The 13,821-nt window shown below is 42.7% G+C and overlaps 1 protein-coding gene across 4 annotated transcripts in view; it reads left to right on the top strand.

Annotated features, from left to right (window-relative positions):
* Window positions 1-13,821, top strand: part of LOC122549012 (matrix metalloproteinase-16-like) — a 252,380-nt gene that overhangs the window by 203,191 nt on the left and 35,368 nt on the right. For all 4 annotated transcript variants that reach the window (XM_043688128.1, XM_043688130.1, XM_043688131.1 and 1 more), the window contains one exon: window positions 1,642-1,780. In XM_043688128.1, the coding sequence (XP_043544063.1) occupies window positions 1,642-1,780 (139 nt within the window). The remainder of the gene's footprint in view (window positions 1-1,641; window positions 1,781-13,821) is intronic.

The following is a 13,821-nucleotide window of genomic DNA, read 5'->3' on the forward strand; positions in this document are numbered from 1 at the left end:
AAGGGGACCACATTTGCTATCCTCCAGTCTTCTGGCACTACTCCTGTAGACATCGAGGACATAAAAATCAAGGCCAATGGCTCTGCAATCTCCTCCCTTGCTTCCCAGAGAATCCTAGGATAAATGCCATCAGGCCCAGGGGACTTATCTATTTTCACCCTTTCCAGAATTTCCAACACCTCTTCTCTACATGCCTCAAAGCCATCCATTCTACTTAATTGTGACTCAGTACTCACATTGACAACAATGTCCTGTTCCTGATTGAATACTGACGAAAAGTATTCATTCAGTGTCTCCCCAATCTCTTCCGCCTCCACACGCAACTTCCCACTACTATCCTTGACTGGACCTATTCCTACCCTAGTCATTCTTTTATTGCTGACCTACCTATAGAAAGCCTTAGGGTTTTCCCTAATCCTACCAGCTAAGGGCCTTTCATGTCCCCTCCTTGCTGCTCTTATCTCTCTCTTCAGGTCCTTCCTGGCTACCTTATAACTCTCAATCGCCCCAATTGAACCTTCACGCCTCGTCTTTACATAGGCCGCCCTCTTCCATTTAACAAGTGATTCCAATTCCTTATTAAACCACGGCTCCCTCACGCGACCCTTTCCTCCCTGCCTGACGGGTACTTACTTATCAAGGACACTCAATAGTTGCTCCTTGAACAGCTCCACATATCAATTGCCCCCTTGCCTTGAAGCCTACTTTTCCAAGCCACGCATCCTAGGTCGTGCCTCACTGCATCATAATTTCTCTGCCCCCAGCTATAACTCTTGCCCTGTAGTGCACACTTATCCCTCTCCATCACTAGAGTAAAAGTCACCGAATTGTGGTCACTGTCCCCAAAGTGCTCACCTACCTCCAATTCTAACACCTGGCCTGGTTCGTTATCCAGAACCAAATCCAGTATGGCCTCACCTCTTGTTGGCCTGTCTACATATTATGTCAGGAAATCCTCCTGCACACATTGGACAAACACCGACCCATCTAACGAACTCGAGCTATAGCTTTCCCAGTCAATATACTTTCACTCTTCTCCTGAATCATCCTCGCAATCCTTTCTTCTACGTCTCTAGGACTATTAGGAGGCTTGTAGAAAACTCCTAACAGGGTGACCTCACCTTTTCTATTCCAAACCTAAGATAATATAAAGTGGTGCATTGTCCAGCACTTGATAGGCTGAAAGGAGGTTTAGTGGCAGCAAACCAGCTCAATCAATCCCTACACAGTCAGAAGTCACACGAATAGCTAGGCAGGAGGCTGGAAAAACACAGCAGGAGGCAGTATCAGAAGGTGGAGCACTGCTGTCGGAGCACTGCTCCTTCATCAGGTAAAGTGATTCCAAATAAACCTGTCGGACTATAACCTGGTGTAATGTGACTTCTGACTTTACTCACACCAGCCCAATACCGGCACCTCCGCATCAGTAGAGGTGGCCAATTCCACAACGTGGTCAGTTCCACAAGGGTATTAGGAAATCCTGAAAAATACCTCACTTTTGCCAGCAGCAAGCTGGTGAGATTAGCTAGGCCACCCTTTTAACATCCATCCAAAATTGTTGCATGTGTAAATGTACACAAATGTAAACAGTAAACACAAATGCTGCAGAACAAATATAACCCGAGTACTTTCCAATTGCAGGACCATTGGTTTTGGCGTGTTCGAAACAATAAGGTTCTGGATGGTTACCCCATGCAGATTGCTTATTTCTGGAGGGGTTTGCCTTCAAACATTGATGCAGTGTATGAGCGGCCTGATGGGAAATTTGTGTTTTTTAAAGGTGAGTGTGATCATTGTCAGCAGAGCAAAAAGTGATTTCTGTCTCATATTTCAAGCATCCTCAGTGATTTTGTCTAATTGTGCTGTTTACAATTAACAGAAACTGCACCTTTTTAATCATTGTATGCTCCAGAAGTTTGCTATTTAATTTTATGTTAATCCAATTTTTAAAAACTATGTTAATGAAAATTAAATTTTAAAGGCTAAACATAGTTAAGAAATTATCTGAAGTTATGCAAAGTTTATTCCTGTACAAAATTGTAATTTTGCAATATATGATGAAAAGCATTTATTAATCAAATCTTTTGTCATTTATTAATCAAATGTGACTGCAGTCAGAGATTGAAGAAGGTGTTATTTATCAGACAATTAATAATTTGGTTTGACTCCATTGTCACTCACAAAATAGTAAAAATTACAGTATTACAATTCAGAATTGAACTTATGTAAAACTGATATTCTGAATTATCCTCATGAGTACAGCAAGCTACAATCAGGAAAAGTAATGATTTTGTTCAATTGCCTCAGGGCTTTGATGCATGACGTAAAATGATATTGTGTCTCACACCTGTTCAGAAAGACTTTCAAATAAGATCTGTTCTCTGAGATTTACATGTAGGATTTCACAAGAAGATGCTGATATTCAAACATTTTTGTTTCCAAACCTTACTTACTCAAACTCTGCAAGCCGGAAGCATGAATCCAGTTCCAATCTGGCTGCAGAAAATCTACAAAAGTAACCAATAATGAAGGACCTTTTTAGATATTAGGAAGGAAAGCAACAGAAGTGAAAGGAATCACCACTTTGAGGAGCATGCAAAGCTTTTACAATGAATGAAGTAGCAAGGACATTAACAGCCAGATTTATACCACCAAGGTAGGAAGCTCAAGTCAAGAAATCTTTTTCTCCTTGGAAACAACTCCCATATGCATGGTTTTTACACTAATGTTGGGAGTGTGGGGCATGGGTGTGACTATCCAGATGTGGCCATAGAGGAAGTCAAGTGCTTAGATGAGCAGTTCCAGAAATCTGCCCGTGTTCTCTGAGATTTCAGCTCACTTGTATAAAAGCCACTAGAGTCACCTGTTAATCTTCCTTCCCAACCCCTCCACATGCCCCCTCACACTCCACGCCCCTCACCCTATTCTTATGTCATCAATACCCCTTATGCCACCTCCTTAACACTCATTCAATATCCTCTTTGGGAAGACTTCAGACCCATATAGAATTGAAAACAAATTATCTTCAGACAATGTAAACAAGCTCTCATTCATACACAATTGATACTGAAAAAGAAGGCGCCCCCTATCATCTAACCCTCAAGCGCTGAATAAGCCTGAATTTGTGAGGAGTCACATTGATAGACGAATTAGGACAATCAGTCGGGCCCACGGTGTGACGCACTTGTGTGCTTCCATGGCAATGCCTCCAAAAGCAGAGTCTGCCTGTCAACCAGTCAGCACTTTCTCCTAATTCAGAATAAATGTTGGTTTTCTCCTCAAATTTGTATTCTTGCAAAATGGCCTGATGAATGCAAGATGAGAAACATCAAAACCAAAGTCTCTTTTTCATGAATGTTCATGTTCAGTACTACCAAATGACTGTTCTAACGTTCAAATCAAACAATTGACTTGGGTTAAAAATGCATGGTTACCTGCATCTGACTTTTCTTGACTACAGCTGATGATCCCATTAATGATGACTTAAATTTGCTATACCCTGATATGCTAAGATGAAAAAAGCATTGATGGAGCGGGAGAGTTACAAAGTGTTTATGACACATCAGTTAACCCTGGTTAACCGATATTTCAATGTTACCTAGTTCTGGCAGAAGCTCCTGTCACCTAGATTAAAATCTACCAAAAGTTCAGACATGCTTTAGACACATCCATCACAATTTTCAGTCTGTCACAAACACAGATTCATATTCCAATCTTGAATGGAGGGAAGCTCTTAACATTAGCAGACCAATGAGAAAGCTCTCCAGTAGTGGGTGACTGGCAGCTCCAGCAGCCAAGGTGGACACTGCTGCTGTGAGGGTACAGACAGTGTGGGATAAAAACAGGAAGTACAATCACTTCGTTATTCGTGGACTTGTTGGGCCGAAGGGCCTGTTTCCACACTGTAAAGTAATCTAATCTAATCTAATCTAGTGGGTGACTGGCAGCTCCAGCAGCCAAGGTGGGCACTGCTGCTGTGAGGGTACAGACAGTGTGGGATAAAAACAGGAAGTACAATCACTTCGTTATTCAAAAAGCTATAATTGCCTGACCCTCATCCTGGAGGGGCAAGCTATGGCCCAACATCCATTACGGAGCAGGAGAAGATGGCCATTCATTTGACCTCATGTACTAAGCCCCCTCCTCCAAATACACACACCCTCCCCCAACAACCAGACAAAAGGTCTCCAGTCCTGTACTCAACCTTTGACCATAGTCCGCTGTGGCTGCCTTCATTACCAATTGCTAATGCCGGTTGGACCGGAAATGGATCCTTAACAGACCAAATGTAATTACACTAAACTGGCTGCCATTCTTTGCCAGGAGTCAGTTGATGCAACCTGAAGCTGATCCCAGCATCAGAATCACATAGAGGACTGGCACGGTCCTAAGTGGCCTGGTAAATGCATCTCCCTGCCTTTGATCTGGGCCTCAAACCCTTCTAAAGCTCAAGCCTCAAATTCCTAGCTTTTCAAACCATGAAACAACTTTGATTCTGCTGTGTGAATAGGGTAGTTGTGACATGACAATCCCTTACATTGACTAGGCTAACACATGAAGATTGTCCATTTAAAGTGTGAAGGCTGCTAATGGCAGTAGAATCACATCCCAGCAGCCTTTAAGGAAAGAAGGTGAGAATGTTGCGTTAAAGAAGAGATTGAGCCATGGGTTCTCCTCTATTTTGTACTTCTTCCGAACAAGGTTACATAAGACCGTAAGACATAGGAGCAGAAATTAGGCCATTCAGCCCATCAGGTCTGCTCCAACATTCAATCATGGCTGATAAGTTTCTCAACCCCATTTTCCTGCTTTCTCCCCATAACCCTTGATCTCCTTGATACTCAAGAACAGATCTATCTCCGTCTTAAATGGACTCAATGACCGGACCTCCAGTGCCTTCTGTGGCAATGAATTCCATAGATTCGCCACTCTCTGGCTGAGGAAATTTCTCCTTATCTCTGTTCTAAAGGGTCTTCCCTTTACTCTAGAGCTGCACCCTTGGGTCCTAGTCTCTCCTACCAATGGAAACATCTTCCCAACATCCACTCTGTCCAGGCCATTCAGTATTCTGTCTGTTTCAATTAGATCCCCCCTCCTCCTTCTAAACTCCATCAAGTATAGACCCAGAGCCCTCAGACATTCCTCATATATCAAGCTTTTCATTCCTGGGAAAATTCTCGTGAACGCCCTCTGAAAACGTCCAAGTCCAGTTGTCCTATTACATTTTAGAATGCGACTTGATATCATGTGCTCTTAGTTTCTTTGCAGCATAAATTCACCCATTGAAGAAAGCATAGATTGACATGTAAAACATGCAAAATCTAGATCCTCCAGTTCTGATGAAGAATCCCCAGGCTTTAAACATGGACTCTGCTTTCTTCCCACAGATGCTGCCAGACCTGCTGAGTTTCTCTAGTAACATTTGTTTTTGTTTCAAATGCTCCAATACCTAATTCCTTGAAAAACAGAATTTCTAACCACAAGAATGAGTTCTGTAAATTACCCCTAACAAATACAAACACAATCATAAAAATGCTTTCAATTGCAATCGAATGCATCTGATAAAAATGATTTGGGATTGATTCAGACACTCATTTTATGTCCATGGATTTTTCCAAAGTTTTAACTTAACTGGAGTTAAATTTTATAGAGCGTAAATTGGACATCTGATGTAACTCTGTTTTCACAATCTGGGTTATGTTAAAATTAGGACTTTTAATATCAGTGCAATATAAAACATTCCACTTAGGGTAGCCCAGAAAATCATTAAATGGTGCTGTAAAGTTTACACAAAACCTACATGGAGCTTTTACCTTATAAACAGGATTTTATAGAAAATTGAATTTTACATAAAATGGACTTTTAACATTAATTTAAAGGGAATAAAAGGTTTACACACAATTCTGCCCAAAAGACCATTCTGTCGCTTTTATTAATCATAGAAACTAATACCATATTACTCTTTTTTTTCTGAATAATCCCTCAATGCACTTACTTCTCATATAATTAGTTTCTTCTCATTAAATACCTCAAATGACTTTACATTTCTTATCTTCCAACACAGTGGCTGCTACATTATACATAAGCTGTGACAAAAATAGATTTTCTTTGTTTGAAGTCAAGGATTCTGCCACCCCCTTCTAAATTTATCTTTTAGAGAGAACATTCCCTGTCTGTCTTTGTTAACTCCTTTCATTATTTTGAACTTCTCAATAAGGTCATCCCTTACCCTCAAGAGAATGAGATTTATAGTTGTTATCTGCTATTCAACCTTAATTAATTTCATCATCCTATTTAACTTTCCATTAGACTTTCCCTGGGTTCACATATTTTTCTTAATGTGGGACACCAGAAACAGTACGATATATTCCAATTGGGATCTGCTGGCATTTACAGGAGAGGAAAAAGAGCTAGAGCCGAGGCAGTGAAATAGACAGAAAGAGCAAGAGGAATGTGCATAACCACTCATTGAGAGAAGGCTCACATTATAGGAAGGAGTAGCTATAACAAACCTCCTGAAGTGCATAGTGATTATCTTAAGGGGGCTAATCTGAAGCAGTCCGAAATAACTCTGCAGATGCTGGTATCCTGTCATCAAGTCACGCTTTATTTACATGGGGAGAATCCTTGACACTGATCCAGCTCTGTCAGAGCCAGCTGTCAGAGTGAACAGGATATCTGATACTCCTGTTCATATCTGTCAGCCAGAGCTCCCTGATTGGACCAGGCTAACAGCCCCAAACACAGAATTCATACTCCGTGAGGTCTTCCTGGCTGACCTCGTTGCAATCACTACATCCTCTTCCCCACGCCCCCCACCCTTTGAGTCCAAGCTCATAGGCCAGTTCATTTTTTTTGTAGATCGTCCTGAGGTGTTTTAGTACTGGGACAGGTTCCTCCAACTCTGCCTCTGATATGGGTGGTGTATAACGTAACAGCAGCTTGCCTCTTGCGTCTGGTGTGTCTCAGAAGAAATTCATTCTGTTCATCAGGTGGCTAAGGCATCAAAACAGTGACATCTGCCATGTCCATGTTAGATTCCAAGGTATCTTCAATGTTTGATGGAGACAGAGAGACAACAGATTCCGGAAGAGTTGGAAAGCTGTTGAGGAGCCAGGCATGTTTTGCTCCTGCACCCTTTGCACGTTTGCAGCTTTCATATGGTCCACGTGCTTGTTCAGGACCGTCGCACCTACCCAAACTTTATACACCATTGGACTTGATCTCACATCAACCATGCCTCTTACCCATGCAGGGCTATTCCTGCAGTTCCTGCACCAAGCTTCATCCCCTGAAGTAAACTGTCTCTCTCCCTTAGCAGAGTCTTGATTCTAGCATTGGCCTTCCTGATGCCATTTCACCCTTCCCCTTCAGGTCCAAGAAGACCAGATTTCACCCCGTGCAGAGCCTTCTGCCCATTAGCAACTGTGCTGGAGCTATCCCTGTAGTTGCATGAGAGTGGTCCTAAAATCAAATAGGAACCAGGAGAGTTTGGTGTCTGGTGAAGCTATAGGCTGTTTCTTTAAGCCTGTCTTCAAAGTTTAGTCTGCTCTTTCTGCCAGATCATTCGATAATGGATGGTATTGGGCTGTCATTATATGTTGAATACCATTCACCTTTCGGAAATACTCAAATCCCTTACTGGTAAACAATGGCTTGTTATCTGTGACCGACATTTCCGGGAGTCCATGTATTACAAAAGATGCGTGAGGTTTTTCAATTGTCATTTCCCCGTTGGATGAATGAACTCTGCACACGTCCAGCCACTTTGAGTGGCCATCTGCAGTGACTAAGAACATTGAGCTGATGAAAGGACCTGCCCAGTCAACGTGTAACCAAGTCCAGGAATGACCATTCCAATGAATGTGGGGGAGCTGCAGCCAGTATTTTCTGACCATGTTAGCACTCTGAACACCGCCCCACCAATGCAGTTATGTCCACATCCAGTCCTGGCCACCAGACATACCTTTTCGTCAACATCTTCATTTTGGGAACCCCTGGATGACCCTGGTGGACTTCAGCCAGTATCCAACCTGTGCTCGGAAGAGTCACTCTTGCTCCCCATTAAAAAATGCAGTCTTCTACTGTGATTGGGTGTCTCCGGGTCCGAAAAGGTTTCAATTCTGGTTATGATGACCCTTTTGTTTCCGCCATTACCAACAGCTATTTCAGTTTTGCCAGGACCAGATCTTTCTGAATCCAAAGCCTGTTATTGTCATGTGTGACTGGAAATGTGTCCAGAAACTTTAAAACCATTGCAGACTGTTGCAATGGCAGTACCACCAGTAGTGTAGCTGCCAGCGGGAGACAGCTCAATGCATCTGCATTTGCTACTGGGCCTCCCAGTCAGTGATGAAGGGCTTATGCCTGAAACATCAATTCTCCTGCTCCTCGGATACTGCCCTTTTCTAGCACCACACTCTTCGACTCCCAATCAGTGTTCCAACTCGTAATTATTGGTGATAACTTTGGAACTTTGGAAAATTGCTGCAGTGCATCTCGTAGCAAGTACACAAGATGATGGTGGAGGAAGTGGATGTAGTACCAATCAAGCAAGATCCTTTGACAGCACCTTTCAAACATATGACCACTTCAACAACAACAAGGGCAGCAGATACATTGGATGATCACTATCTGCAAATTCCCGTCCCAGCCATGCACCTTCCTGACTAGGAAATATATTGCTATTTCTTCACTGAGGCTTGGTCACAATCCTGGAATTCCCTCCCTCAGGACATTGTTGGACCGCCAGCATATGGGCTGCAAAGGTTAAAGAAAACAGCTCATCACCACCTTCGCAAGAGCAATGAGGGCTGGGCAATACATGCTGACTAGCCAGCAATACCGTCATCCCACAGGTGAATATATATGCAACAAGATTCTGGTGAGCGCTTTTTCCCCCGCAGAATCTCTCCTCCTGCAAACCCAATTTTTATTCTCAGGGCGTTATCAGACGAAATCATTTTCTCTCTTGCATAATCCAATTTAATTTGCAATTGGAGTGATTTAAATTGCACAGGAACACACGACATTCATTCAGTAATGGTCAGTGGGAAGGAACAACACCAAAATGGATTCCAATCAATATAGTCCTGTGGTATATGTGAACAGGGAAGAGGACATAGTGTGGTCACAGAAACATTGATCTCATGAATGAGGTTGCTGGGTACATTAGTGCCCAGTACAGTAGAGGCCAATCTGGCCTCTCTTGACCAGGTTGGATATTCCCTATTGTTGCCATATTAATTGAATAATTAATTAATTAAGCGTGATATCTTTTTCTAACCTGGAGTAGTTATTGCAGTTCTTTGGGCTGGCCAAGCTGGTTGTTCCCATGGAATATTGCTGGTGTTCCCATTGCTCTGAAATCATTTTACACACTAGGAAGAGTAGGACCTGACTCTGACGTAGCAAAAAATGATGGCAAGTGAGATGTGTTAATCAGGTGAGGGTCCAAAAATAGGATTCCTAATGTTGACGATATTGCTCCTGGTTTAGTTCCTGAGATGGTGAATTTAGAACCTTAACACTGGAGCACAAGAAGCTTATTTCCATGCATTTGCATCTCATTCATAATATTGGGACCACAACTTTTCACTTCATATGTTAATTATCTGAATGAAGGAACTGAGGGCATTTTGGCTAAGTTTGCAGATAGCTGGACAGACTGGTAGTATTGAGGAGGTGGGAAGGCTACAGAAAGATTTAGACAAGTTAGGGGAGTGGGCTAAGAAGTGGTAGATGGAGTACAATGTGGGAAAGTGTGAGATCGTGCACTTTAGTAGGAAGAATAGAGGCATGGACTATTTTCTAAATGGGGAGAAAATTCAGAATCTGGAGTACAAAGGGATTTGGGGGTCCGAGTCCAGATTTCTCTGAAGGTGAACTTGAAGGTTGAGTCGGTAATTAGGAAGGCAAATGCAAAGTTGTCATTCATCTCGAGAGGACTAGAATATGAAAGCAGGGATGTAATTCTTACGCTCTGGTCAGACCACATTTGGAGTATTATGAGCAATTTTGGGCCCCATATCTCAGGAAGGATATACTGGCCCTGGAAGGTATTCAGAGAAGGTTCATGAGAATGATCCCAGGAATCAAAGGCTTAACATATGAGGAATGTTTGAGGACTCTGGGAGTATACTCGATGCAGTTTAGAAGGATGAGGGGGTTCTGATTGAAACTTAGAGAATACTGAATGGCCTGGACAGCATGGGCATTGAGAAAATAGTTCCATTGGCAGAAAGGCTAGGACCCGAGGGCACAGCCTTAGAGTAAAGGGAAAATGTGATGTGAATAGTTAAGTGATTGTTTTTGAGCAGCTTGGACAGAATGGGCCAAAGGGCTTTTTCTGTGCTGCAGCTCTCTGACTGTATGACTATGCCAGGTAAGCTGCTACCACATGCTGAAAATGTGATGTTGACAATACACGGTATCTCCCTTTAGAATGGAGATAAGGAGAAACTTCTTCAACCAGAGAGTGGTGAACCTGTGGAATTCATTGCCACAGAAGGTGTGGAGGGCAGGTCATTGAATACGTTTAAGACAGAGATAGGTTCTTGATTGCTGAGGGGATCAAAGGTTACGAGGAGAAAGCGGGAAAATAGTGTTGATAAATTTGTCAGCCATGATCGAATGGTGGAGCAAACTCAATAGTCCAAATGACCTACCTTCTGCTCCTATGGTCTTATGGTCTTAATAACCCAACTCAGTATATTAGCATCGCATTTCCACAAGTGAGAAACTCAATGCCACAAAGCCCTGACTAGTTAAGCAGAGTGAGTAGCTCGCAGCTTGATTTGCCAATGTCCATTACGGTTTACGGAATGGCTGTTCCAATTAGAGACCAAGGTCTTTCTACTGTGCTGGAGACAGACATCTTGAGATGGTGAGGAGCCACTTGATGTGACAGTGAATCAATCAGAAAGGGGCAGACATATCAATGTATGATACCATGCAGTGTCAAAATCACACTTACAGCATGTAGTTGCAGCTTACCTGGCAAACAGTCATATAGTCAGAGAGCTGCAGCACAGAAAAAGACCTTTGGCACATTGCATCCGCGCCAGTCAAAAACAATCACTTAACTATTCGCATTGTATTTTCCAGCACTTGGCCCATAACCTTGTATGTCTTGGCATTGCAAGTGCACATGTAAATGCTCCTTAAATGTTATGAGGGCTTTTGCCTCTACCACCCTCAGAAGCAGTGAGTTCCAAATTCCCACCACCCTCTGAGTGAAAATGTTTTTTTCTCACATCTCTACATCTCTTGCCCCTTACCTTCATTCTATGGCCCCAGTCATTGATCTCTCCATTAAGTGGAAAAGTCCCTTTGTGTCTACTCTATCAACATCCCCTCATAATTTTGCATATGTCAATCATATCTTCCCCTCCTCAGTCTCCACTACTCTAAGGAAAGCAATCCCTATCCTTCCAATTTCTCTTCATAACTGACACTCTCCAGCCCAGAGAACATCGTGGTAAAACTCCTCTGTATCCTTTCCAGTGCAATCACATCTTTCCTGTAATGTGGATTCCAGAACGACACATAATACTCTAGCTGTGGCCTAACCAATGGTTTATACAGATTTGGCGTAAACTCTTAAACTCTGCCTCAACTAATGAAGCTAAGTATTCCATATGTCTTCTTAACACTATATTCACCTGTCCTGAAACCTTAAGGGATCAGTATACATGCATATCAAGGTCTCTGTGATCCTCGGTGCTTCCCAGGATCCTACCAAAAGCATCCTAAGGGACAACTTTTTCAAGGCAAGGATGGTGCTTGTATGAAATAAGCTTCTAAAGGAGGTGGTGGAGGCTGGCCCAAGTACAACATTTAAAAGATATCTGGATAGGTGTATGAATAGGAAGGATTTAGAGAGATATGTCAAATAGAATTAGTTTATTTAGGATATCTGATCAGCATGGACAAGTTGGACCAAAGGGTCTGTTTCCATGCTGTACATCTCAATGGCTCTATTCATACGGCACCTTGCATTTATCCAGGTTGAATTTCATTTGCCACAAATCACCTACCTGACTAGCCTGACTATATCCTCTTGTCATCGAAGGCTATTTTCCTCTCTATTTACCACACCATCAATTTTTGTTTCATCTGCAAATTTACTGATCAACCCTCTAAATTCAAGTCGAAGTTATTAATATAAACCACAACCAGCAAGAGTCCCAACACTGACTTCGCTGGGCAGAGTCTTCCGGTCAGAAAATATCCCTCAACCATCACCCTCTACTTCCTGCCACTCAGCCAATTGTGGATCCAATTAGCCAAATGTCATTAGACTTTAAGGGTGTTTATCTTTGTAAGCAGGCTCCCGTGTGGGACCTTATCAAAAGCCTTGCTCAAGCCCAAGTAGACTACATCAAAAACATTGCCTTCATCTACACACCTGGTCTCCAATCAAGTTAGTTGGAAATTACATCCCCTTTTCAAAGCGATGGTGACTGTTCTTGTTTTTCTCCAAATGCAGACTAATTTTGTCCCTCTGAATTGCTTCCAAAGGTTTCTCCACCACTAAACTGAGACTGACCAGCTTGTAACTTCTTGGTTTATCCCTTGCTTCCTTCTTGAATAACAGTTCCACATTGGCTGTCCTCCAGTCCACTTCTCCTGCAACCAGAGAGGATTTGAAAGTTTTTGCAAGCACCCCTGCTATTTCCTCCCTTGCCTAATGTCAATGACCTGGGATACAATTCATCTGGCCCTGGAGATTTATTTACTTTTAAGTCTGTCAGACTGCTCAGAATGTCCTTTCGACAATGCTAATTTCTTTAATTCTGTCATCAACTGTCTCCCTGATTTTTGTGCCCATATTTTCCCTCTCACTGAGCATGTGCTTGCAGAAAATAATGGTGCGTGAAAGTCAGGTGCGTTAAGTGTTTAGTGGAGTGAGTGTGGACTCCAGTCAGTCAGGAGATATTTCCACAATCAGTCATGGGAATGGCCTGATTCCAGTCTAGGCATTGGTATTAGCCAGTCAGCTGCTTGATCTTGTGGTTCAGATATTGGGCCACAGTCAGTCCTCATGGTTACTTGAAAACAGTCCCGCAATAAGATGTTGATCAGTCAGTGTCCTGCAGAGAAATTAGGGCAATTGGTCAGTAATTAAGGGGATCATCAGGGTTAGTCCATGGGGCCTTGGGGAAAGAAGGCAGCTGAACAATGGGATGAGTCCCATTGTACAGGGTTTCTAAGGGAATAGTAACTGTGATGGGGCAATTGCGGGTATTAGAGTGGGACCTGACAGTTAAATACCTCTGGTTAAATGATACTGGAGAGATAATAGTGGGGTACAAGGAAATGGCTGAAGAACTGAGTAATTACTTCACGTCAGTCTTCGCTGTGGAAGACACGAGTAATATCCCAAAATTTCAAGAGAGTGAGGGGGCAGAGCTGAGCATGATGGCCTTCACCAAGGAAAAGGTACGAGAAAAACTGAACAGCTGAAGGTGGATAAGTCACCTGGACCAGATGGACTACATTCCAGAGTTCTAATACTTGAAGGCCTTTGACAAGGTGCCGCACAGGAAACTGCTGAGTTAGATAAGGGCCCATGGTGTTAGAGGCAAGGTGTTAGCATGGATAGAAGCTCGGCTGTCTGGCAGAAAGTAGAAAGTGGGGATAAAATAGTCCTTTTCTGGATGGCAGCCGGTGATGAGTGGTGTTCCACAAGGCTCAATGTTGGGACCACAACTTTTCACTTTATACATTAATGATCTAGTTGAAGGAACCAAGGGTATTCTGGCTAAGTTTGCAGATGATAGAAAGGTAAGGAGAGGGACAGATAGCATTGAGGAGGCG

This window comes from Chiloscyllium plagiosum, chromosome 4, assembly GCF_004010195.1.
Source record: "Chiloscyllium plagiosum isolate BGI_BamShark_2017 chromosome 4, ASM401019v2, whole genome shotgun sequence".
In the NCBI taxonomy this organism is placed as follows: Eukaryota; Metazoa; Chordata; class Chondrichthyes; order Orectolobiformes; family Hemiscylliidae; genus Chiloscyllium; species Chiloscyllium plagiosum.